We start from the raw sequence: 27,508 nt of genomic DNA, 5'->3' as shown, positions 1-27,508 counted from the left end.
AAACAAATACATAAATAAATAAAAAATAATGATTTATGCCCCCCCCCCCCCATTTTATATATTAATAATGAATAATAATAAAATATATTAGTATTTTTTTAATTTAATTTTTTTAATTAAAATTTATTCAATAAATGAATAAATAAATGAAAAAATAAAAATAATCAAAAATAATACTGACATTTTATATATTATTACCTTCTTTTCTTTATGTATAGATCTTTCAAATTAATTATCAGGTTTTCTTCCCTTATTTCTTGCCATTTGTGGGACATCTCTTGCCAAGTTTGTCATTGTCTTTAATAAAAAATAAATATTATGGACATTTCCCCCTAGTTTATATATTAATATTACCTTATTCTTTCTATATGTAGATCTTTTAAATGATTTTTAATGTCATTTTCTTTTCCTTATTTCTTGCAATTTGTGGGACATCTCTTGCCAAGTTGCTCATTTCCTTTTTTTAGCCCTGGTTCAAAAGAAATCAAACCAATTTGCTTAGTTTTCAAAGGTTAAAATACATTCTCTTACAGGATTTGTCATTAGATATAGCATATCTGAGGTATAATAAAATACATGTATATTGCGTAAACAGCATATAATGGTGAGTCTTTATTTCTGTATAGTCTTAATTTCTCTAGCCTGTTTTATGTATATAGATTGATAATTTTGTGTTCAGCAAATTGCATTTATCAAGTTGTAACTTATAGAGAGGATCTTATATCTGGTATGTGACTGGTTAACAATGCAGGATTGGTATACCATAAATAGTTTGGCGATTCATGATACAGGTTTATATGAACCTTTTTTCTTGTCTTACAGATATTTCAGAAAGTCCCAATGTAGATTGGCAAGACAAAATTTTTGCCACCTAAACCTGCTGATGATATTAACACAGAGATCAGCAGCATGTTTGCTGCAACAGAAAAATCCCATGATGGAGCTCCTCAGACCTGCGATAAAGATGCTACCAGGCCTGGATCCAGGCCAAAGAAAAAGCCAGACTCTCCTGAGTTGACTTTACCACCTCTATGCCCCGGGCCTCCTTCGTACTCAGCAGCTTGTGTGGGCAGGTCTCTGTTCAGTCGTCCGTCCATCCTCAGAAACGTCTCCTCCGACAGACCTTTATCAGTGGTGGAGCTCCCTCGTCTTATAGCCCATGTAGGATTCGGGAAAGCCAGAGATGACAGAAAATGGACAGAAGGACCTCGGTTAATGGCCTCTGCGTTAGGCACCGACATCCCTGTCAGAGTAGCTGATGAGTCGACAGCACAGAGGTACATGGAAAAATTACAGATTTACAAAGTGTCAATCCTCTTTTAACTAATCTGAAATGTTTTGCTAATTTATGACAAAAATACAAGACCGTTTTCACACTACTTCACACAAGAAAATGTGAGCATGATGAAATGTATAATATAACAAGATTAGATGCATCGTCATAGGCTGCTGGAAATAAATATTTTCCCGACAAAGTTTTATCTCAGAATATTACAGGAACTCTATTACACAGTGAGATAAAGAACTAATAAATGTGGCTATAAAATGTACTCCCCAAACTATTTCTGAATTAACTCTGTTGTTTACACTCCGTTTTTTATTGTTTCAGTCTAACAGAGAAAGATGAATCAATAAAAGTCCTGACACGTAAGGATAAAAAGATAACGACTGTGAAAAATGGGAAAGTGACCAAACCAAATAAAGCTCCTCTCGCTGGCGCAGAGGTAGTTCATATCTTTGCCAAGAAAAGAGACCCGGGAGAACCGGAGCTTTATTACCTGATAGAAGTGGATGGGGACTTTTACAGGTACACTTTAATACAGTTTTCTTCCACCCTTTAATTTCAAACTCCCATAGATGCCATTATGTGGTAATTTAATTCTCCTGGGATGCACACAATTAAAATATAAATGCACAGTGATATATCCTCTTTGTTTTTAGACCCTATGACCTGAAAGTGGTCCATTCCAGTGAAGCTGGTTCTGAGCACTACATCTTCACCCCTAATACTGTCCTACATGTGACAGAACGGGGTTATGGTGGACTTGTAAGTCTGGCAGAGTGGTACAGAGAGTCTGTGTTGTGGAATGCCTTACAGGAAATCCCATTTTTCAGGGAGTTTAGGCTGCGGAAAGCTTTCACCTGGTAAGAAATACAAGCTGTGATTTCTTTTCCTTTTTTAAAAAAAGATTATTATTGCCTTTTGCTTTTATTTGACAGGACAGATATTAGCCTGACTGAGCGACTGGGTGTCCCATAACTATGATTTCTGTGTCTGTTTTTGTTTTATCTTCATGCTGTGTCTGCTTGATGTTTTCTTGCACAAGGTGGCGTAGAAATGTGCGCAAGATCTTTTTCCAGCGCAGGTGTAAGGATCTGCAGGATATGCTGGTTCTAGCTGTGCCTCAGTTCAGAAATGCCCTTTATCTGTTCACGGGGTAAGTCCCATTGATGTTTTAGATCTGACCTTTAAGTCTTCAGTCGGATAGATGTTAAGTTGTGAAACAGTTTCCTTAAATTGCCTGTATCTTTCACAGAATAATTGAAAAGCTTAAGGTGACACACCGGCTGCCGCAGGAGGAGTCTAAAACCTTCACATTGCTGGAATTCAAGAATGAACTAATGACAATGAATCAAGAGTTTCTGAAGATATTGGAGAAATTATCACGGATTCGTGCTAGCATCCTAAATGCGGTACCACAACTTTCTTTTCCAATATTAAACAAACATTAACGTGTTATGGTGTGAAGAATTGCTTTAATGATGCACCCTAGAGAATTAGACATTTTCAGACCGACAGTTTCATCTGAAAAAAAAAGCCTTCCTATTTTTGAACATGCATTATAAAAATATTATCACTGTCAAGCATATATATTTAATGCAGTGATGCTCTTTTATCTCCAGGTGAAAGAAGATACCTACAAGGCACACCAGGAGCTGCAGCTTCACATAGAATATGCAAAAAAGCCAAATGATCGCTATGAACCCATTCATCTCCATCTGGCTCACCAGCAGGAGCTGAAGAAAGAGCTGGCCCGGTCTGAAAGCATCTTGCAGAAATTGGGAAACTTTGCTGCTCTTGTCAATCAAATGACTGTGCAAAGTTTTGTCACTATCATCCGACGAGATGCCATTTCTTTCCTCAACAATGTTTTGAAGGTGACAAGAGAGCGTTTGTTAACTCCACTTATGAAGCAGTATCCAACAACAAGGACACAAACCCTCCTGCTAGAAAAAAAAGAAGTTGATTAAAAACACATTAGCCTTGTCACTTTTGTTTTCAATAGATAGCATTTTCGGGTGTTTTCAACAGTGTTGCAACCTGCTCCACATCTGAGAGGTTTGGATGCAAAACTTTGTGTTATAGGAAAATAATTGAAGCGTCAGATAGAAGAAATTGAGATTGAACTGAAATAACATTTATTTAAATGAAGGCTGATGTATTTTTGTTTTGTTTTTTGCAGAGGAAGAAATCTCAGCAGTGCTGTCTCTTCCAAACTGAGCTGCATTTCAGTGCCAATAGTCAGCTCACTGTGAACCCACCGATAAGTCTGTTCCAAGAAGCAGTGAGTGAAGCACTCCTGACTGTTGGCGACTCCATAATCCAGGTAATTTACAGATTTCCACCGTCCTGATATGCAGCTACACCTACATTACTATATTTTTCAGTTGTTATTGGAAATGCGCCTCATATTTTGGGCAATTCCTAATGGTAATAAAGAAATCACAACATAATATTTCATGTTTCCAGTTCATAATCTGATGCACCACATAAACAGAAAAGTGATTGCAATAGTGGTATGACTGGATTACCAAAACACGTCAAAGAATGAAAGTAAGACTATCTCCAAAAGGTTTATTTGGACAGATGTAAAGCCCTTGATATACTTACGACAACTGACATTTACCTCGCTCTACAGCATCAGTCAGACCATCATCTTCAGTCAGACAAATTCAACAGTTATATAGTTTAATAATATTACATTAAATTTATGGTTGTTGTATCTTTTTATTCAAAGTCTGTTGCAATTGTGAACAGCGCTTTGATCATGAGCTTACTGTCAGCCTTTCAACACCTTTCTTCTCTGCTAGATGTGTGACGCCTGTGGATTCTTCCTGGAGACCAGCGAGAGTGCCTTCACCTGTGATTTTGCTCAGCATTCAGCCTCCGAGTTTAGTGGTATTAAACATCCCACTATGACAGGTATGGCACTCTGCACTGAAGTTGTTGCTTTGCTGGTTTCTGATTTCAGTTGATTTGAGTGTCTGTTAACCTAAAACCTCAGTATTCATGTGAAAATGTGACTGAACCCAGCCCAAAGTTGTCACTCCTGTTGCTGTATGGGTCAGTGAGAACTAAAAATGGGAATGTTTCCAAAATCGCATTAGTTGTATTTGTGTCACATATTTTAAAGTCTTTTTCTGAGTGTCTATGTGTTTTTATTGTCAGGGGAGAATGAGAACAATGATGGAGGGACTGGTCGCAGAAAATTTTGCTGCTGGCTATTGCTCAGAGACCTGTCAGCTCGACGGCTGGAGCTGTCTAAATTGACCATGCTAAAGGTGCGGGGTAGCAGGGTGCATGGCTGCTACTTTCCCCTCCCAAAGGGACAGCTGGAGTGGCAGATCAGCATCAATGACATTACAAAACAAGCTGAGAAAGAGCAGACCGAGATCATGCAGGCAAGACTCTCATTTTTAATCAAATACTACCAAATATCAATGCATACTCAACAGTGGTGTTACAGAATATAAAAATCTGATCTGGGAATTCTTCCTTTTCTCTGGACAGGAAGCTCAACTAGAAATCCAGCAGCTGTGTCAGAGCTACTCATGGTTGCTGGATATCCATTTGTTCATCAGCCAATGGAGTCAAGCTTCTTTGGAAGACATGAAGGGACAACCTGCTTTACTGTATGAGGAGCTCATAAAGAAGATATGCAACTGGACCAAGAGAATCTTCACTGTTCCCTCATCAATCTCCAACTCCAACCAACTGTTCATCATCGAGTGCGCTTGCACAAAGGAAAATCTAGGTATGTCTTCTTTAAAGTGATTAAATTTCCTCTCCAGTGTTACTTGAAGTCTCTATAATAGAGATTCATATTCAAGTACTTTGCACATCAATATTGCCACAAAAGTAAATTGTATGACCAGTTGATGGGTTATAAGAATCCCTTTATTTTCATGCTGAATGCTCTGAACGCTCTATTGTTCTCCGTGCCTTTGTTTTTCAAGGGCAACAGCTGCGGATTGTTGATGAGGAAGTGCTGAAGCACCTTGTTGAGCAGACAAAGCTGCACTCAGAAAGCCTCATATCAGACTTGGAGAGGACTTCTGCTGAACTCAAGAAAGAACCTCTCGACTTACACGACCTCTCAAAATACGCTCTAATGGTAAGGACACTTTTAAAACTTCACATACTTGCATACGAAATAAAAGTATAAAAGAAAGAAAACTAAAAGAAAAATAGATAAATGTACTGCAAAAAATATAAAATAACCCAAAGGGTGAGAAACAGATCTCATAAAAAGACAATATCCTAATTCTCAGTTTTACCTTTAGAAACTTGGTAGATGGAAGATTCAGGTCCTGTGAGACTCTTTTGGTATCATATTCACTTTAATTTAATTATTCATCCCAAGGGCTCTGTCTTGTCAGAGTGTTCTGAATTTAGATTCCATTATCCGAGTGTGATCAGGTGATGCACAGTGCATTAAGGTTTTTAGTTATTTGAAGGAACACTAGTGCATATTTGTGTAATTGGCATGAGTAAGAAGTCTAGCAGCCTTTTTGATGATGACTTATTGAACATTTTAAAAAATGCAATTTCATGTTGTCAGAGTAAGGAGTTTTGATTTGGTTGTATGTCAGCTAGCCATAACCCTCACCTTTAGAAACTAGAATGCGTCTCTTAATCCTCAAATATTTTTCAATGCGTCAACATTTAATGGATATAATACTTTAGAGCATATTTTACCCACCTGATATCACAAATTTTGATGATTTCTGATCCCAAAACCAACCATACTGCATATCACTGTTGTTTGGAAAAGGTACTTTTCAGCAAGTAATGTCTCTCACTACACATTATTTAAGGGTCTAAAGGACCTGAACCCTAAAAAGCACCGTAACTCCTTCCCTTTTTCATCTTCAAAATTCACGTTTTTAATCTTACCTTGGAGCCAGGAGATAGATTTTACATCACTGATTTAGCATTGTTTGTTATCCATATCAAATATGAACATATGAAATTGATCAATATGCTAAATCTGTCTTATCATTTCAGACGAGGGAGTCTGTGAAAATGCTGACTGACATGCCCAAACGTTTCCAGTACATTCATTCCCTCCAGAACATTATTTGCGCAAACTATAGGAAGATGACTGAACAGGAAGTGACTTTGGAAGAAAAGGTCTGAAGTCATTAAAGTGAAAATGATGGCATTATGATAGCAAAATATAGCTTTGTAATTCAGTTTCTTGTGTCATCTTGGAACATTGCAACAGCTTGACAACATCTCAGTTATAGCTTTTCTAATACTGCAAATTGTGTGCTTTTGTTTCTGTTGCATATTCAGATGCTGTCCACGTGGGATGGCTTTATTGCCCTCTTGAATCAAGCAGATGACACTGTGTGCCAGCGTCTTCCTTCGATGGCTAACGCATTGGACACAATGTTCTCATTTTTGTCCCTTGATCTTAAAAACATGGTCTCTAAAGCTACATCTGGACCCTTCCTTGACCCAACCCAAAATGCAAAAGAGATGGTCTCCAAACTGAACCACATGTTTACACATGTACAGAATCTTAGTGCAAAGATGGAACAACTTAGTACGAACAGTCAAAACCTACAAGGTGAGATGACATAAATTAGCAATATGATTTTTTTTTCCCACCCTTGAAAATATATATTTTTTAACTTGTGCTTTGACCATCTGCATATTAAACATATATGTTTAACTAGAAAAAAAAAGAAGACAAATTAAGATTAACAAACATATTGTGGTTTTTTCTGTAACGATGGAAAAAAAACCGACAAAAATTCTTATCTTATCAGACTGTTATGATTTATTGTCCTCCATCAGAACATCCAATGGATATGACCATTTTAACGACACATGTTCAGACGGTCGAAGCCCGTAAAGAGCTGTGGGAGCTGATCGCCTTGTACACAACGTGGATGGGAGGATGGAATCAGCAGTTTTTCAGTGAGGTAACTTCTCAGATGAACCTCTCTTTGCTTATTTATTATAAAATAGTCTTCGTTTGCATTCATGGTGATGACAGATTTCTAGGTAATTTTAACTTGAATGTGCTCTTTTCTTATATGATTGCTTTCTTTGATTTCTTTTGACAAAAAGTCATCAAATGTTGAGAATATTGACAAGCACAATGGAGAGATGTGTCGCACTGCTTATAAATCAGTTATAAAATTAAAAAATATTGGTGATAAAAACCTTCTAAAATATCACCATTGTCCATTTGAATTAAACCAACAACATCTGCTGAAATATGTTTTCCATTAGGTTGTGGTGTCACAAGCTCAGGGGGAAATTGCCAAGTGGAAGGAGAAAGCTCTGTCTCTTACAAGTATCATACCTACCCATGATGCAGTGCTGCAGGATACTATAGGAATCCTGGAAAGCTTTAGCCAACGGCTTGAAGTCATGGCCAAGCTGCAGAGCCCCACACTCAAACATAAACACTGGAAAGCTATTTTCGAAGGTCAGACACTTCACCCATTTTGTAACACTTAAATGCAACCAAAGCATGTCTAAAATAACGAAATTACATTTCATCTCACAGGTATGGGCCTACTGTATGTCCCAGAGAAGAAGGCAACTGTTGCTGAACTGATGTCTCAACAACTTAAAGTTGACGAGAAACTAATTACCAAGGTGAGAGCAGGAGAGATGTTACATTTTGGGCATATTATGATAGCGCCACTAAAATCAGGAAACAAATGAGGTGAAATAATTTGTTGGGTTATTTGCTGGTGAAAACAGACTCAATAAACAACAAAAAAAAAACATTCTCATATGCCACTAACACATTACTTGATAAATTTTGCTAATGGCACATTTTATCCTGTCAGATATGCAAGGATGCGCAAGCAGAGTGTCACATGAAGCAAACCTTCGAAAAGCTTCAACGGGGATGGAAAGCCAGACTCTTCCAGCTGGATAAATTCAGTCTGCCTGTTTGGCAGCATCATGAACCACAACACGGATTAACGGAGACAGAGAATCCCACAGAGGGCAACGTTTCAAATCTCCAAACTGCCAGTCAACACTCCCATAATGATGCAAGATTCACGATCATCGGTGAGGCTGAATAATAAGCTATCCAATTAATAATGCAGATGTAGTCCTTATAAGGAGATACTACTTTGGCTCTGTCACAAAGGGGAAATGTGTAAAAGCAATATTCTGCGAACAAATTGATAGGATTTGCCATTTGTTTTCTCACTCAGGTCTGGAAATTCTCTTTGCCGAGACAGAGAACGATTTGATGGCTCTGTCCATCATGTTGGAGTCCCCACACAGTTCTGAGTCCAGGCAGCAGATGGAGGATTGGTTGCAAATACTACAAGATCTTGGTAAGGAGAGTATTCAGAAAAAAAAGATTTTGAAAATTACCACCAAGTGCAGAAACAGAATGAACATTGTATTGTCTTTTGCTTTCCCTTTCAATGTTGACAGGGAAGCTGCTTTGTTTATTTGAAAGATATCAGCAATTATGGGCCTTTCTGACCAGGATGTTTCAGGAAACATCTTTTAGGGTTCGGAGAGTCGATCTGGTATGTACCTGTGTCATCACAAGTTAAACATATCTCATTTTTACAATGCAATGAAACTGAGACATTTCCAACCTTTGCTTTAAGTTTACATACCAGTTTTTTTTCTTTTTTTTCATAGTTGAAGCAATTTCAACCAGTTGATGAGACATTTAAGGAAGTTATGCACTTCATATCACGTGACTGTCACGTGTTGAACTTTGTTCATTCTAAGAAGACAAATGACAGATTTCGTGGTAAAAGCTTTTGCCAGATCCTCATGGATGATCTGTCTACAATGGAGGCCATTTCCAACCAGTTGGTGGATCTCCTGGAGACCTTCTGTGAAGAGTTCCCAAGACTCTGGTTCTTGAGTGAAAGGGAAGTGATACAACTACTCTCCTTTTATCCAACGCCTCTCAAACTGGAACCCTTTGTTCGCAAATGCTTTAAGGGAATACACTGGCTTGAAGTGGATTGTGAATTACAATCTAATACAAGAGATGTTAAGAGCTGTGTGACTTCATCTCAAAGCCACAGACGGATGAAGGTACTTGGGTTTTTCAGCAGCCTTCAGGAGCACATTTCCTTTCCGGCTCCTTTAGGACCAAATCTAAACGCCTTGGTTTGGCTTCGTGTCTTTGGAAAACAACTTAAGTTGACCATTGTACAGCTCATGAAACAATGTGCTACTGTACGAAACCAGCTTGAACCATCAAGTCAAGATTTGTTATCTGATAAGGATGTTGGAGACACTGTTTTCCACCGGGCTGAAAGGAGTAAAATTCTACTACCTGTGCTGGATCTGCTGTCTAAATATCCTCTTCAGTGTGTGCTGGTGGCTGAGGAGGCAGTTTGGTGCAAGGCTGTTCTACAAACTTTCCAAGAATTGAGCACACTGACGTTGAGCAACATAAAGGCATACACCTTTGCAAAACTGAAACACCTTGGTCGTTCCATAAGAGATGGAGTCACAGGAGCCAAATGTGAATCTGTGGTTTCTAAGTGCACTATGATGTGTTTGCGTGCTTTAGTGCAACTCACAATGAAGCATTTGCAACAGCTCTCTCAGCTTATGGAGGCACAGTGTGCGCTGGAATCATCTTTTGAGTGGCTAAGTATGATGAAATATCATATAAACTCAGAAGATCGGTGTCTGAAAGGCAGCGATGATCCAGAATGTTACGTGGATGTTTTGGGCCATCGACTCCAATATGATTATGAATATTTTGGTCCAGAAGATTGCGTGATGGTGCATACTCCATCCACAAATCGGGTGACACTTGGGATTCTCCTTGCTCTGACAAGCTACAGATGTGGGTTTGTGAGTGGACCTTGCATGTCTGGAAAGAATACAACTGTGGTCCAGTTAGGAAAAGCGCTGGGGCGACACGTTGTCAGTATGCAGTGTTGTCCAAACATGAGACCTGGTGTCATTCAACGAATGCTGTGGGGTTCCCTCCAGACTGGAGCATGGCTTCTGCTGGACTCTGTAGACTTACTAACACAAGGGGTCCTGTCATTACTGGGGCAACACCTAGCAGACATCCACCAATCCTTCTTTGAGATAACACAAAATAAGAATCACAGAGTGAATGAGGAGCAAAAGGACAGGACTGCTGATGGATTCACAGGTTGCAAAAATATTGCTGATTCAGAATGCCATATGGTGCTTGCAGGGAAAAGCATTGCTGCTAGCCTAAGCTATGGATGTGTTCTCATCTCACAGAAGGGCTATGCATCTGAGGTTTCAGAGAGTCTGCGATGTGCAACCAGACCTATTGCGCTGACCCATCCAGATCACAGGATCATTGCTGAAGTAATGCTGACTTCCATTGGTTTCTCAGAGGCCACATCTTTAAGTCAACGTCTGGTGTCCCTCGTCAGCCTGGCCAAGGATTCCCTCTGTCTGCCTTATTTTATCACTGATACCCAGAGCTGCTATCTTGTTGTCTTGCAAAAGATCATCTCAGCCTCTGAAATACACTTCCAGCAAAGTGTAAAGCAAAGAGGAATTCCAGATGAGGCTAAAGGAGTTGCTGCAAAACAAACTGAGCCTGTGCCTTTACAAAATGTTGCTGCTAGAGCTGAAAGGGATAGAAGAGAAACTGAAAAGCCTGCCAGGTTGCGCAGTTCTCATTTGTCAATTATACAGGGAATAATGGAGGAGACAGCCATTGTCAAAGCTATTCTTTCTGTCTTCTTACCCGTTCTTTATGAACATAAGAAAGCCTCACAGTTCTACAACATTTTCAAGGACATATTCCCTATTGCGTGCCAGTTTCCTCTATTCCAGCAGTACAGTGAGGAGGAAGAAAGGAATCAACTTAAAGAAGCAGTTACTGAAGAAATACAAAGAAAAGGTTTTCACTCTGACCCTGAAATAATTAGCAATGCTCTAACACTTTACCAGACCATGACATTTTCTCAGGCAGTTATACTTATAGGCCCCTCAGGTAGTGGAAAGACAGCCTGTTACTGTGCTCTAGCTGGAGCACTCAATCATCTGACAGCCAAGGCATATGGGTTTGAAAATGAAAATATTATTGAAGAAGATACACCACAGGTAGAGCCACAGATCTCTGCTTTCACATGGAACTCTGTTGACACCGTGGTATTATTTCCTAACGCCATGTCCCATAAAGAGGTGTTTGGCTTTTTCTGTGAAAAGAGAGGATGGCAAGATGGAGCTGTTGCAAAGGTGCTCAGAGATTCAGCACAATATGAACCAGTAAGTTCTTCAATCTGCGACAATAAGAAGAAAAGTGACCAAATACAAAAATGGCTGGTAATGGATGGGAACCCCGTTGAACAGCCCGGCTGGTTAGATTACTTAACCACACTATGCACGCCTGAGAACCCCTTTCTGTGCCTGCCATCAGGTGAAACACTGCCATCCCAATCACATCTTAAGATTCTCATGGAGATCACTGACCTACGTGATGCAAGCCCCTCTGCAGTGGCTCGTTGCAACCTTGTTTATTTCACAGGCACTGATCTGTGGAGGGCTGTGTGGAAGAGTGAAATGGATGCTCTCTCTTTTGAACACAAACTGGATCAAGGAACGTTAAAAATATGGAATCGTCTGGCTGAAGATCTTTTCTCCAGCACTCTTAATTTGCTCAGGCAAAAGGCTTTAACCTCTGCAATCTATAATGATGGAGAATCATATAAAAGCTTTGTGTATGGACTGCAAGAAATTATGTCATTTGTTCGGATTCTACGCGCCCTCCTGCAGCATTTTAAGAAGGATGTGGAAAAAGTTGAGGCAGAACCACAAAAACACAAAAGAGGTATAACTATTGCTTACTAAAATACAACCTCATAATGATACACACTAGTTTAGGTTGTAACTCTACTTTTATAAATACTGTATTGCTGCCTCTCCCAACAGATATACTTCTACACAGAACTGGAACAGCGGGCAAAGATCCTCACACTAAACCAGATCTGCTGACCAGGAACCTTTTTCTTGTGGCTTACATTTGGGGATTTTGTGGTCATCTGCATCCTCGGTAAGAGAATCTTTTTACTTGTTTTGCAGTCACATTTATTTACAAGAATTGATTTATTATGTGTATTATTGCTATAAACATATCTAATCACTTATTGCTATAAAAAGCCTCCACACTGAATTATCAGTCAGAATTTTATTTGTACACTTTGTGTTTTTACTTTAGCCACTGGCCACAGTTTGACTCAATAGCCCATCAAGTGCTGTTTAATTGTCGGTACAAAATCGTGGTTCCTGATGAAGAGAGTGTGTTTGAACACTTTTTTAACATCAACAGCAAGATATGCCCGAAGAACACATTGCTGACATCTGCTATTCCTCCCAAGGTTTGTTTGTCATGTGTAGTGACATTACATAAATATGTTGCATATTTGTTTGAATATTGTTTTTTAAATTAATTCTGATTCTGATATAATGATCACTGCATTTAAACGTTTTAATTAACAAGTGTCGTAAATCTATTTACAGTATGGGAACTATACCTATCTCATGAACCTCTTGTTGGAGGCAAACCAGCCAGTGCTGCTTGCAGGAGAGCCCGGTTCTGGAAAAACCACTCTCTGCAATAGTTTACTGAGTTTTGAAAAACCACACATTAGCCTCCCCGGCAGTCCTCTACTGAGCTCCAAAGACCTGCGTGCTATATTGAATAGTATCAGTTGCCAGAGGATCTCTAAAGATACGATGGGTTCCAAGACAGTACAGCCAGGATTGCTTCTTTTTGTGGATGATCTGCATGAAGCCCCCTGTGGTGAGTAAGAAAACTTACATGAGGAGAGCTAATATGATTTTAATTATATGATTTAAATCTGATTTTGCACTATTGGACGCTATATATGTTCAGTGTTTCTATTGTTCCTGTTGACAGATGTCTTTGGGAAGGCTTCAATGGCCCTTGAAACACTACGACAAAGTATATCAAAGGGAGCAGTTCTAACATTTGATGCCAACCACTTAAAGTTATTGAGTGCTGAAACCATCAGATACATGGCTACCTGTTGTATCTTTGGATTGGGCAATCACCAAAGTAATGTCATATCCCCTAGACTTTCACGCCTGTTCTCCATCTTTGTGCTCCCCAGCCTGTCTATGGACGTTATATTATCAATCCATTCTCCTCCGCTAAAAATCTGGCTCAGAGAAATGCCACTGAAGTTGAGCGTAGAGGATATGGCATGTTGTATCATCACTGCAACTAAGGCTCTGTATCATGCCGTATGTGACCAATTCCAGCCTACTGTGCAGAGGCCCCATTTCATATTTTCCCATCATGACCTTCAGAAGGTGTTTAGGGGGATGTGCCTATGGCAATCTAACATCCAAACAACAGTGACAATGCAGAAAAATGAGCATTCACTCCCAGGCTTTCCACCACTCCTGCCAGGGCCTTCATCAGTTCTTAACATAGCACATCTCTGGATGCATGAGTGCATGCGTACTTTCAGTGACAGATTATGCTCAGAGGATGAAAGCAAAACACTTGTGTCACTCATAGCCAAGACAGCAACAGCCCACTATGGAATTAGACTGGTTGATGAAATCCAGCCTGTCAGTTTAGATGACCTTCCCACTGTCACGAGCGCTGCTATTCACACACTACATGTGGACCCAGCAGGCACCTGGAGGCCAGTAAGTCAGAGTCTAGATACACTAAATCTGCCTCAAGAGCCAGATGCCCAATCAGACCCAGAGAAATACCATACACTGACTGAACCTTTCACTCTGTTAGAAAGCACAGAAGAGGCAAGCCCAAAAACTCACCCTCTGCAATCCCAAATTCTTCAGCACATGGAGGACATAATGACAAAGCTTGTATTTTGTCCTGAGCTGTCTGAAGTCCCAGTGATTCAGCAACACAATATTAAATGCAGCTCCTCTTATCAGAACCAAGACCTTGATGAACTACTGCAGAAGCTGTGCGTGCTCATCAACAAAAGAGAAGAAGACAAAGGAGAGAAAGCTGATAATGACTACAACTTTACAACCAGATTCACAATACACAGACAGAGGATGAGTCAGCTGTTACATATCTTCAGGGTGCTGCTCATACCTGGAGGTCATGGACTGCTGATTGGCTCAGACAGAGGCACAGGCCGTAAAACCACTGTGCGTTTAGCTGCCTCTCTAACAGGATTCCAGTTGATGGAGGTGCATCCTGGTAATGAGAATAAATTGCATGAAATCCTAAAAGATGCTGGGAGTCAAACCAGAGTGGATGGAGGTAATGTTATTATCCTGGTCCACGAAGAAATAAGCCCGGCTGTCAGAGATGAACTGTTGGTGGCGATGGCTCACAGAAACTACCCAGGGCTCTACACAAATGAGGAGCTGAGAGATCTTGTTTCCAAAGTTGCTGCTGTGAAAAACTCAAGACAATACCTTATGGACAGTTGGATGTTTGAGAAGTAAGAGGAAAATACCCAATTCATTTGTTAGTGCTTATGCTAGTTTTTCTTTAAGTCCAATTTAAGATAAGTTCACACTACATGACTTTTTAAAGATGTCAGATTACTGTATTGTTTACACAACACAACTTTCTGTCTTGTAATCAAGAGTCTTGAAGTTGTTGTGGTTTTCACGCACATCAGATGCGTGCTTACTAGAAACTATCATTGTTAAAAACGGACAACAGAGCATTTCTGAGTAGATTATAAGGCTAATAATTTACAAAGTAATAATTTGTAATTGTAAGCCATACTCATTCTGTTTCTTTTGACAAAGGTACTTGAACCAAATCTACAGAAATGTGCATGTGTTCCTGTTGCTTCCCTTCTCCATGTCAGACAGCAGTGAGTCACCTGGAACCCATGGATGGAATGTAAATAAGTATTTGCTTTAAATTATTACACCTGTTTTTCAACCTTTTTACTTGTATTCAATAAAACACAAACTTTACTTTTTAAAGCAGAAAGGGGGAGAATCCTGCTAAGGCGCAAACATTTAAACATCATTTTACATCTAATTTACCCTTGAATAGACAGCAGGTCCCTTTGTATCCCAGCTATATCACATCCCAGTTGAGTCATTGAGATTCAAATTCTAAATGTTACCCACGTCGTTGAGTATACACTAGAGATTTACTGATATATTATTTTGGCTGAAATATTGGCGCCTATAAGACATTTTACATACTATTGGTATCGGCGAAACTTGCCTCTGATGGTGGACAATGGCTTCCCATGCTACACCAGTACATGGAAGTCAAGGTGGTGTCATTGTACACCTGAGAATCTCAGGTTGACTTTGAAAACAAATAAAAGCTCAAAAAATTAAAATTGCTCCAAACTATATCTTTTATGGTTTATATATTCATTTAGTATTTATTACTTTATGTTTGATATTCGGTGATCAAGATTTATTTATTTATGCAGATATTTATCACTGACTTAAATGTTGACTTACTGTGACCTAGTTACAGTTACCTAGATTCTGAAAAAGTCAAATATTGTTCATTTATGACACTTAAAAAAAAAATTCCACGGGTATTGTGGCGATGATATCAGGCAATTAATAGCCTATTGGCTCTTCTCTGTTCAAAAGTATAGTTATTAAATTGGCCTTTAAAAATCCACTGTTGGTTGACCTCTAGTATACAAACTCCTTACTTGAATGCAGACCATGTGGGCTCTACTGTTTTGTTATATTTTGGGTGGAAAGGGCTCTGCAAACTAATTAAAAGTTTTGCCGATGTAAATTGAAAAATCAGACTTAAACTGATGACTTTCTATGTTTTGTGATCAAGGCACAACTGACTAAGGCCCTTAGCTTGAGTTGCTGTGTGGAAGTGTACCAGCCTTGGTCCAACCAGTCTTTAATGGAAGTTGCTGCACAATGCCTCAAAACCAGTCCTCAAAAAAGTAAGTCAAAGTTTTTACTTACTTAATTTTTACCACTCTTTACTGGCAGAGTTATTTCCAGGCTGTACCAAGACATATCCTTTCCCTTTCGTTTATGCAGTGGAGAGGGAAGACTCAGTGTACAGCCTGTCTGTGGCTATGGCAGGAATCCATCAATCTGCATGCCAGTATGCTTCTGTCTTTCTAAGAGCTCAACCTTTCAGCCCTCAGACTTACACAGAGTTCATTGCAAACTTTGGTTACCTCTGCAAGCATCTGCACAAGCAACAGCAAAGCCAAGCCAACAGGTATTTGTTCTTGAACTGGTTATTTTTAGATTCTCCCCTCTTTTACCCCCTGTTCCCTCAGTATTTAATGTGCTGTTGTGCATATACCGATGCATCTGTAATACTGTGAGAAAGCTTTATCTGTTAAAGTGACCTTATATTGTACCTGGCACAGGTAGAACAAAATGTAAACACAGTAATCTTCACAGAGGCACTTTTTGTTGCAGGGTTGTTTAATTGGATTACACTACAAGTCTTTATTATAATTTCTTGATAGCCTATTATGTCTTTTTTCAAGGAAAACAGGAATACACATGCTGGTCTAAAATATCCACTATATTTTTCCAGACTTGCCACTGTTCTGTCTCATTTGGATGCTCTGAACAATACAGCTGTGCAGTACAAACAGCACTTAATATGTCTGCAGGAGAAGGTTGCTGAGACCCAGCAGGTAATATTGAACAATTCAGCATGTGCAGTTAAAGTGTAATCAATATTCTGTAAAAGGTTGCAGCAGTATTGACTGCTACAATTTCTGTACCACATTTTTTTTTCTTTACCGCAGTCAAAAATGATTTAAACAACCTTGTAAGCAATATATTCAGTTCACTTCAGAGTTGTATGGAGGCTGAAGTAAATACAGTGCACCAGGGAATATTGTTTATTAATATTAAAATGAGAGGCTCTTGACAGTTTTGCATCTCATTTTCAAAGAAGAGGTTAAGTTTAAATACATATATATCCTTTTAATATTGCAAATTGAATACATACACAAGCATCCTTTTTAAAATGACCCATTTTGATATCTGCATAAAATGCCTGGTATGCTCCCTTTTTCTCCATCCTGCAGCGTGAGAAAGAACTCCTCAAAGCTTTAGATTATCAGAGGAGTCTGCTCGAGGAAGCCCAAGAGAAATTTGTTGTAGAGGAGAACAAGCTGCATCAGCTGGAAGAGCAAATCAGTCACGCTCAGGAGCAGGTAAACAGATTTCCCATTTCATTAATATCTGCATCCTAAATCATATGCATAATTTTATTTTTACTTATTAGAAACCCAACCCATTTGTGAACAGATCCCATTATAAAAGTCACCTTATTTTTTTTTTTTCATCATACCTTTTGAGGTTTTAGTTGGTAAAATGTCTTGGAATCATTACGGACATTTTGATGTAAGTGTCACAAAAAAATAAAATAATTTTTTTCTTTTTCTCCAGGTGAGATCTGTGTTCTTGTCAGGCCTCAAGATTCTCAGTTGTCTGAATCCATCTGATCTGGAGGAAGTGCGCCACTACAGAGATCCACCTGATGGAGTGGTGAAAATCATGGATGCCATTTGTTTGCTGTTTAATCGCCCACAAGGCTGGGAGAGTGCCAAACAGCTTCTTGGACAATCCAACTTTTTCCAGGTGTGTGGAAAACATTTATATTGGAAAATACCCCTTATAATAATAGAATTAGTACAGTGATGTAATGTAATATTTAAGTTAAAAACATCAATGGTTTAAAAATGGTCCAATTGCTGTGCATGCAGTGGAATAAGAGGCTAAAAGGGGTTGATTACTTTTTTTAAATTTCTAATTCACATATATATATTAATACATATAAACATACATGCAGTACATATATCTACATACATCTACATAGATGTTGAGTACATATCGCTAAAACACAATAACGACATACTTAATACATCATCACAGGTCAAAAACCTCTTCAGATTTATTTCGGATGACAAAACCAGAAAAAAAAAAAAAACACATGAAAACTGATTTGGTACTGATCTACTTTTTATATTATAGGAGTTGGAATTTTTTGACCACTACACACTGACAAATGAACAACTGCAGCAGCTTGGCCAGATAGTTCACAGTCCCCAGTTTGTGCCAGAGTCTGTGCGAGAGGTGAGCAAAGCCTGTGAGTCCCTGTGCCGATGGGTGCAGGCTGTGTATGAGTGCTGCTGTATGCAACATCAACTGTTAGTCAGGCAGCAGTTGGAGATGCTGGCCAAAAAGGCACTAAGTCAAGTGCACCTGGCCAAGCAGCACAAGGAGGATGCATACTGTTGTCAAAAGGCTGTCAAGCTTCAGCTGGAGATGGTACAAAAAGAACTGGAGGAGGAACTGTTGGAGCTGCACAAAGCTGAGAGCTCAGAAAGGGAAGCCATTACAGCCGCAGGGCAGGTGGAGACATATGTCAGAGCCTGGGAGGCTGCTGCTCAGGTGACATAGAATTTGCAAATATACTCTACATGTCACCTAAACATGTCATTTAACTTTTTAATCTGGTGTTATTTTTTAATATCGCTTTTATTTAAAATTCTGATTTTCTCTATTTTACCTTCAGGGGGCAGAGCTGAATAACAAAACCTTACCAGGAGATGCTCTCATCCTTGCTGCAATCATCTCTTATTTAGGCCCCTTTAGACCTGATATACGCACAGAACTGCTGAGCAAGTGGACTGAGCTATGTCAGACAGGGAGCATCAACATAAACCCCAAGGACCCCAGAGCATCCCTGTTTACACGCTCTGATGCTGCACCTTCTCATCCCCCTCTCGGATTCCCCATCCCTGTGTGTGAGAGGCTGCAGCTGCCTCTGGGTCGGGCATTAGGTATGCACCAGAACGCTCCATCTGCCAGGATGGTGGTAAAGCTGCTGCTGTGGGGCTGCAGGAGTGCCTGGGCTCAGCGCTGGCCTCTACTGGCAGACACTCAACAACATCTAGACATAAGCTCTCAAAGCCGTCTCATTACAGGTAGGCCCTTATATTCACAAAACATCAGTCAGTACTGGGATTAGGACTCCATAGAGCCCCATAATTGCTATGGAGGCCTAACCTTACCTGTTAAACTACCTAACCCTCTGAGACCTGGATCACCATGACTTTTTCTTGTGGTACAGTCAGATGCCTTTCACAGGTATTTAAACCTTTGAAACCAGCAAATTCATGGGAAAAAAAGGCAATAAATGACTTGGAAAGAAATGTCCCACAAATTGCAACAAATTTATAAATTTGGACATTATTTTTTAAAAAGCATGGAAAATTTCATGAAAACTCTTTAGAATCCCAATTATATATTTATTTATTTATTTTTTTTACAGAATTGCTATAATTTTAAAGGTGTTTTCAGGTAATTTCCCTCCATCTTTTTTTGTTTGTATATTTTGTGTTTGATTTATTATTCTTTCCACTAATGTTCAGGAAATTTTCTTGTACTTATTTCTTTCTGATTTCTGGTTCTCTGGGTTACTAAACTTACTTTTCTCAGTTCATTTGATTTTGTTTTACTTTTCATTTTATTTTCGTTCTTATAGTTGTTGATTGTTTTTTTCAGGCAAATTTCTGGCTCATTTCTTCCCAAGTTGCTTATTGCCTCCTCCCCGTATTTTTAAAAGAAATCAAGCCAAATTGCCCAGATTTTAAAGGGTTAAATAAAATCATGGAAATGTGGTAAAAAATTATGGAAAAGTTTTGAAAATGTATCGGTAAACATGTCAGGGAACCCTGTCCTAATAATGAGGGATACCGAAAACAAATGCTGTTTCCTTTTCTTGCTTTGGTTGCACAATAGTTGAGGCACTTAAATCGAGCCTTAATTTGCATAGTTTCAGTTTATTTATTTGTCCAGATGAAAATACATGTAGTAAATACCATATATATCACTCAGTTTTTAAACCCATTTGTATAGAATCATTACAGAGTCTATGTGGATTGTATTGCAACACAAAAAATTGTCTGCTCTGCAGGAAAGAAGCTTGCCAAGCTTGAGGAGGAGACAGACTGTGGAACGGTGGTTCGTGCTGATGATCCAGAGCTGCTGGACAAGCTGGATATGGCGGCAGAGAACGGTGAATCAGGGGATGAATATGTTATTATGATTATTAGTTTTGTGCAATTTCTAAGTTACAGTGTCCCTTTTTTGGCCTCAACTTATTATAACCTTTTGTTTTGCAGGCTTAAGAGTCCTGGTAACTCATGTGGAACGTGCAATTCCCAGTCCACAGTTTCTGGCCAGATTAATTCGCTCTGCTGGATGCTGCCTTCAAGGGTTAAAACAGCATGGTCATCAGGACCACCCTGAATTTGGCCTCTTCCTTAGCACCAGTCTGCCAGTCCAACTGCTCAGTAGTGGTAAGAAAGATTTGTTAATATAATTGAATGGGGGTAGTTTCTGTTAAAGTTGCTTATTTGGCTTTTTTTCTGCAACAGAAGTGTAGGACTTTCAAATCCATTCATCATCCTAGCACAATAAATGAACAAGTGTTTGTCTTGGTAACTGGCTTAAGTTGTAATTGATACAGAAATAATAACTTTTCATAGATCATTATGAAACTGAGTATTAGGACTGCTTAATGCTATATATTGTTTGTATTACTCTTCTCATAAAGGGTTAGATCATTGGATATCTAAAAACAGAAAGTAGTGAAATCGACACTTTGGAAATGAGCTCTTCTGACTCATCTGAAAGCAGTGGCTCACTGAGTATTCTTGCTTTTGTTCCTTAGAGATCCACCCGTCCATCTTGGCTCAGGTACGCGTGGTTGACCTCTCTCTGAGCTCAGAAGAGATCCAGGGGCTGATGCTGACACAGCTGCTGCAGTCTGAGTGTAAAAAGCTGCTGATTCGACACTTGCAGTTCCAGAATGACAAGCAGTTGCTGCAGGAGAAATTGATCTTAGAAGAGGTGACGAGACCACAGTTTACAATCATATGAAGCTGAATCTGTTTCCGTTGGTTAAGTCTTGTATGATTCAGTAAATTGGAATGAAATCAGTGTTGGATATTTTTGTTGAACACCACAGTATATCCATGGTCATCAGGGATTTGTTTGGAATTTGCATCCTTTCATGTAGTCCGAACTATATATGAGGATGAGTGACCTTGGCACCATGACAGTATGCTGCATTCACATGACGATCTTACTTACTGTTGATCTGGCTGATAGCTGTTGGACTCACATGATAATCAACTATTCATTTTCCAGACTTGAATCTAATAGTGTTTATTGCACCCACTAGCTGTAGTCTGGCTCGCTTTATTCTTGTTACTTACAGAGTGGTTTATGCAATTCTGAAGTGCAGTCCTCTTAGTTGATAATGTCATTATCTGCTGTTGTTTGTAGCTGCTGCACATCAGTTGACTGTACACAATCTTGTCTTAGGATGCTCTGATGGACTACATCCTGCAGTCTAACACCTCACTGCTGGAGGACTCTGTTTTTCTCCCCCGAGTGACTGTTTGTCAACATGCAATGAAGAAACTGCAGGCTGAGATCGAGCAGCTGAATGAGGAGCTCGAGCATCACGATTCTCTGCTGGCTGTGGCCCAACAGTTAATGAGGCTGGCTGCTACTTTCTACCGCTCTCTGCAGGAGGTGTCTCGTCTCTCCCCTGCCTACTACTTTTCCCTATGTGGTTTCATGACAGTTATGCAAGAGGCCTTTATTGTGAAGGGCAGACCAATAGTGTCATGTACCACTGGGGAAGTGCCAGGGGGCATAATATCAGAGGTCACAAAGCGGATGGTGGCCCGACTGCTGGCTCAATACAGACCTTGTCTCTTTAAGAGCCATGTCGCTGTTCTGGAGCTGCTGCTGTATCTGGCTCTGCTCCAACACAACCAGCTCTGCTCCGAAGCTGAGAGGGTGGCTTTCCTCAGGGGCCTTCAACACATTGAGCATCCCGTCACTCAAGTAAAACCCTGTTCACATCCCCCTGCTGTCTCACAGTCCACAAGTGCTCTCCCCAGCTGGATACCCCCTCATATCCACCCAGAGCTCCTCTGCTTGGAGAAGATCCCAGTCTTCAGAGGGTTGATTGCCTCTCTTTCCACTTGCCCCAGTCAGTGGCAAGAGTATCTGCACGAACCTTCCTCTACTGTGGCAGCTGCTGTTCCCTGTCCCTCTTACTCCCATCTGTCCCTGCTACAGCGGGCTCTCCTCTGGAAGACTGTGCTCCCAAACTGCCTGACGGGACTGGCTGAGGCCATGGACGCTGACTACCCCTACCTGCATGGACAGACAACAGGGACGGAGGCCCCTCACACTGGAAACCCAGCCTCCCTGTTTCGTTATCTTGTCAAACATAAAGAACCCATCATGCTCACTCTGCCCAGTCAAAGAGGAGATAAGTGGACAAGCATCCAGCCTCTTCACTTAATAAACAAAATGGCCCACTGTGCAGCAGAAACAAAGGAGGTAACTGTTTTAATTTTGTTTCATATTAATAGCAGTAACCATTGGCGGTATATAAACATGAACAGCACACCTCCACTTCCCACTGTACAAAAATGGAGCCAATAGAGAACCCTAGTCCTAAAACCTGGAAATGAATCAGCATTTCAGCACCTCTGGTTCCCTCGTCCTAAAGTTAATGGTTTTTTTGAATGGGATTTGGGGATTTTTGCCTGAAATAAAGTTTGTGGTTAACACAAGCTTTAGAGACTTTCAGGTTTTTTTTCTACAACATAAAATACAACAGAAAATACCCCAGTTGAGAACTTTGAGGCTTCTCTGTGTCTTAAAGGCTGTTGCTAAAAAGTGGCTACATGAGACTACAGAATATCATCACATCAAGCTACACCAAACATGATTTTAAAGCCTTGTAGCGTTGTAGCCTTGTAGTATTTTGTTTATAGCCTAACAAGCTTTTTACCTCTGGCAACTACATTGAGGCTTAAAAAATCATGCAAGTGGTGTTAATTTATTCAGATTATCTTCCTGAAAAAAAAACTGTAAGTAATATTTATTGGCCATAGAGATTCTGCAGTAATCCAAAATCCAATGGAAAAATCCCACAGGCTTGTTGAAGAGGGAACCAGAGCAATGCTAACTTCTTTATCACTCTACAGAAAAACATAATTCCTGGCACACTCTATATATCATTTCATCATCGGAAAGTGGCGCTGCAATATTGACTTCATACCCATACACCTGTCCGACCCAATCACAAGCAAGTTTTTAGTTTGGCCCATGTCCCATTGACTAACATAGAGGGGAGATTTTCTTGCTATGCTTTTGGGTAGCTGACATGCTGTGCATCTTTATATACAGTTTATTGTTGAAACCAGTGTACACCAGTACAATGCTTGATGTTTTTCTAAATGATTATGTTTTAGGTGGAAGTCATTTCTTTTGGGGCTCTGTGTGACAGAGAGGTCATTCTCTCAACACTGGACAAAGCTGTTAAGGATGGCCACTGGATAGTTTTTAATAACTGTCACCTGTTGGAACAATGGGATAATAAAGTAGTGGCTCGCCTCAATCAGTTTATGTCCTCGTTTAAAGGTAGGTGGTCCATCAAAAATCAATTGAAGATGCATTTGTATAAATTATTAGTATTAACAATTGCTTAAAATTTCTGGATCTACTTATCTGCCTACTTGCCTGCCTATCAATCTGTACAGAGGAGCGATGCCTGATTCACCCGAGCTTCCGATTGTGGTTTATAACTCAAGAATGTGCAACACGCTCCATACCAGGTAGATCTATTATCTTTCCAAGTCTGTCTTTCAAGGTCAGTCTCTACAGCTTCACTGCAAGGGATGAAGCAGTCTTTCTTTTTTACTGCCACCAACTCATAAATTACATTATAAATATAGTGTGTCAGCCTAAACACAACCCACCACAAACAGAATACAGTCAGCCGTGCATTTAGAGCATAAAGTATGTTAGTTTTTATAAATTAAAGCAATCTAACTATGCTTTAGTTTTCTCTTAAAATTATTAAATGTTTGATTGTTCCTAAATGTTCTAATGAATTTGCTAAGGTTATAATAATGATTATGATTGTAATGATGATTTTTGTTTTTTATTATAAACAGTGGCAGTGCGATTGTGTGCCCTGCCTCTGGTTTGTGACTCTCCCTGGGATCTGAAGGAGGAGCTGAGCTGTTCCATGCGACAGGTGGTGTCCGTCATACAGAGTCAGTCACTGTCTGTCACAGCAGACAACATGGAGCTCCTCCTGCGCTGTGCCACCTTCCACTCTGTGTTACTACAGAGACAGACCTGTAAATACTTAGGCCAAGGGTCAATCTACAAATGGTGAGAGAAATGGCCCACACACTGTATACTGAAGTTATTTACACATTTGCCTGTTATATTCTTTTAGAATCAAACCAAATATTACCTGAATATATGACTTGGTATTTTAAAGCCAAAGTCCATCCTGCAAAAGGTGGATTTGTCAGGATGAATTCAGAGTTTGTGCTTGTGCATGTGGATTGTTTCTGTTTTGAAGGAGTCAGGAGGACCTCCTGGCTTTGATGGATGCTCACATTTGTATTGCAAGTCTCTGCCATAATAAAACCAAAGCTTTGCAGTATATAGCAGGTGAGGCAGCATTGACAGATTAAACTGTCCCTTATTTCAGTTACTGTATGCTTTAACTTGTTATACTTTTCACTCATAGTCAGTCTAGTGCATGGTGGCCATGTACTTGACTCTGCAGACTTGGAGGTAGTGGGCAGCATTGCTAAGACCTGCCTTAGCGGAGAGTCCCCTCTCTGGGCCAGGGGACCACACTTCTTCTCAAATATTACCAGCCATCTGGACCACTTTGGTAAACAAATGACTTTATGATAGTGTTGTATTTTGCATAGTATATACATTTCACAAGCTAGTTAATTAGACAATTAATTAGAGGAAATTAATCATGCAAAGAACTTTGTTCCCAGCCAGCACTGGTCGGATGCTGGCATAGTGTCATTGGCCAAAAATTGTCCCAGTTAGATGCCAAAAGCAGCCAGACAATGACATTTCCACGTCCAATAATGGTCCATTAAGACCCTCTCTCCAGAAAATATTGATCATATTAGTGCTGTTTTAATTGCACAGACATTTTATCAACAATTTATTTGCTTGGTTGTGAAATAATTACGATCAGACAGCCACACTGTTACGTGTGCTCCCTGTCCAAAGAGTAGTGTTACTTGACACCTGTTTCTTAAGTATAGAAAGGATTTTTATGCCCTTTATTTATACCTACATGTAAATTATATTCCGGTGTGTGTTTTAAGCCTGTGGTATTTTGTAGAGCAAATTACATGATTGCCACTTTAACATAAGACATTTCTTAAAAACACTACAAACAACAAGTAGCAAAAAGTACCAGCATTAGAGCCACAGTCTTTCTGTTTCTATGTAAGTACACTGATTGCGGCTTTGTTTCATTTCCTCAGATTTGTCAGAGCTACTGCAGATTTTGGAGCAGGATCTTCAGGATTCAGCAAGCATCAGTGACACTCTTGTACTGGGCTTCAGTGCAGATGTGGCAGCTGAGATAATTAAGATTAACAGCCACAATTTAAACATACTTTTACAGGCCTCCCAGACTCCCTTAGGAGCAGTTAGGAGTGTCTACAAACACCTAAACAAGCCTGCCACACTGCCAGCATACAGCCATGCTGCAGAGAGACTGCAAGCTCTGAAAAGTTACCTCACACACAAGAATGACAGCACCGATACAAATGCAGGAGCTGTTTCTCACACTCACCTATGTGACTTCCTCCAGGCTGAGTGGGATGATCTCATCGATTTGGTGTCTTCGCTCCTCTCAAAGCTCGAACAGCCCGTTCAATACGGCTCGCCGACCTTTGCATCCCTCCTAGAGCTCACTGACTTGTCTCGCTTGGAGAGGAGGGCAAAGTTGCTCAGTGGTTATCTCCGGCACCACAACACTTCAGATCCTCCCAGTGCATACAGACTATCTGCTTTCAGAAATGCCAAGGGCTTTCTGGTGGCAGTGATGAGAGAGGCTGCTCGAGTAAATCGCAGATATGTCAGTGATATAGCTCTGCATTTTCAGGTAAAGCAAACAAACAGAGAAATCATACTAAAATGCTGTTTAAAATAATTCATTTCCTGCTATCGCTCTAACTATTTGCACATGTTGCAGGTTGATTACTGATATTATTCTCTTCCCTGCAGGTTCTGAGCGATAATACATACCCAGCCACACTTCCCCTGGGCGCTGTGTATTTGTGTGGCCTGGAGCTGAGAGGGGCATCATGGGATACACAGCTAGGAGCCCTACAGGACACAGACTGTCCACAGCCATGCTCACTGCCCCTTGTTTGTGTGAAGGCTCAAGTCAAGAGCACAAAACTTACTTCATCTTGTAAAAGTTTAAATGAAAGCAGCAATGTCAAGGTCGAACATGCTTCTTCATCAACTGCCCCACAGTTGCCACTCTATCACTGCCCGCTCTATCTCGATGGAGAGCGGGAGAGTGGAAACTGGGGACTGGCAGATGTTAATATCATCACTACATTGCCCCTGTATGCCAAGCTAAATCCTGTGTTGTGTAGTTTGAGGAGGGTGAGGCTGGTGAGCATGCTTTGACTAAAACAAACTGGTTTTTCCTGCTGTGATGCATCAGACTGACGCTCAGATGCAATGCAGCTGGTCACTTTTACTGGATAAACAACTTTGGATTGATAAGAGTCCTTACTTATACAACAGGGGAAGTATAAGTAAAAAAGAAACTGTTCTTTTTGTTTATGTGACTTTATGTATCACCACATAACACCTGTCTAAACAATGTTTTGTAATGTTTTGATTTTTTATTTCTTTTTTCATTAAAGTATGTATGTTATAATGGCAAGTTTTAGCATTTTGTTTGATCCAGCTGATCCACCTGGCATTACTGCTGGGCATGGTCATGTGCACCCATGACCACGCCCAGCAGTGATGCCATGATGTACTGATTTGCCCAGTAGTACACTTCTGTATCAGCTGGTTTAAGCTATTTTTTTAAACTGCCATTTATTTGAAGCTGTAAAAATACTTATGCAAAAACGCAAATCTATGTATTCATTTATTATATATTTACTCTTAGCAGCCACTTAAAATGCTTAACTACCCAGACATCATTCACCCATTCACACACATTCAAACACTTACGGCCAAGGCTACTATACAAGGAGCCAACCGCTCACCTGGAGTCCAGTATCTTTAGAGTTCAGTATCTTGCCCAAGAGCGCTTAGCATTTAAACTTCAGTGACCGGGAATTGGACCAACGACCTTCCAATTAGTAGGCAACCGCTTTACCTCAACCCCAGAAACTGTTTTGAACACTTATCATGTTTGAA

The 27,508-nt window shown here is 39.9% G+C and overlaps 2 protein-coding genes across 2 annotated transcripts in view; both read left to right on the top strand.

The window, feature by feature from the left end:
• LOC121942613 (extracellular serine/threonine protein kinase FAM20C-like) overlaps window positions 1–27,508 on the top strand; it is a 38,789-nt gene that overhangs the window by 10,255 nt on the left and 1,026 nt on the right. The gene's annotated exons all lie outside the window — the stretch shown is intronic.
• On the top strand, window positions 1,216–26,758 carry LOC121942611 (dynein heavy chain domain-containing protein 1). The gene is made up of 43 exons (XM_042485865.1): window positions 1,216–1,277; window positions 1,610–1,807; window positions 1,942–2,145; window positions 2,328–2,438; window positions 2,538–2,694; window positions 2,905–3,159; window positions 3,465–3,608; window positions 4,093–4,204; window positions 4,451–4,683; window positions 4,793–5,036; window positions 5,239–5,396; window positions 6,290–6,415; window positions 6,581–6,857; window positions 7,088–7,215; window positions 7,529–7,727; window positions 7,809–7,900; window positions 8,098–8,326; window positions 8,476–8,601; window positions 8,705–8,802; window positions 8,921–12,071; window positions 12,173–12,293; window positions 12,459–12,618; window positions 12,761–13,043; window positions 13,161–14,697; window positions 15,014–15,110; window positions 16,035–16,149; window positions 16,250–16,436; window positions 16,764–16,866; window positions 17,266–17,394; window positions 17,630–17,821; window positions 18,215–18,634; window positions 18,759–19,170; window positions 20,163–20,264; window positions 20,371–20,547; window positions 20,922–21,100; window positions 21,578–22,612; window positions 23,533–23,701; window positions 23,821–23,895; window positions 24,238–24,460; window positions 24,657–24,748; window positions 24,828–24,977; window positions 25,597–26,222; window positions 26,345–26,758. The coding sequence occupies exons 1-43, from the start codon at window positions 1,216–1,218 to the stop codon at window positions 26,756–26,758; spliced, it is 13,302 nt and encodes a 4,433-aa protein (XP_042341799.1).

The sequence above is a fragment of the Plectropomus leopardus genome, chromosome 4, assembly GCF_008729295.1.
Source record: "Plectropomus leopardus isolate mb chromosome 4, YSFRI_Pleo_2.0, whole genome shotgun sequence".
Classification (NCBI taxonomy): domain Eukaryota; kingdom Metazoa; phylum Chordata; class Actinopteri; order Perciformes; family Serranidae; genus Plectropomus; species Plectropomus leopardus.
The sequence above is the reverse complement of the archived record's forward strand: the minus strand, read 5'-3'. Positions and strand labels throughout refer to the sequence as shown.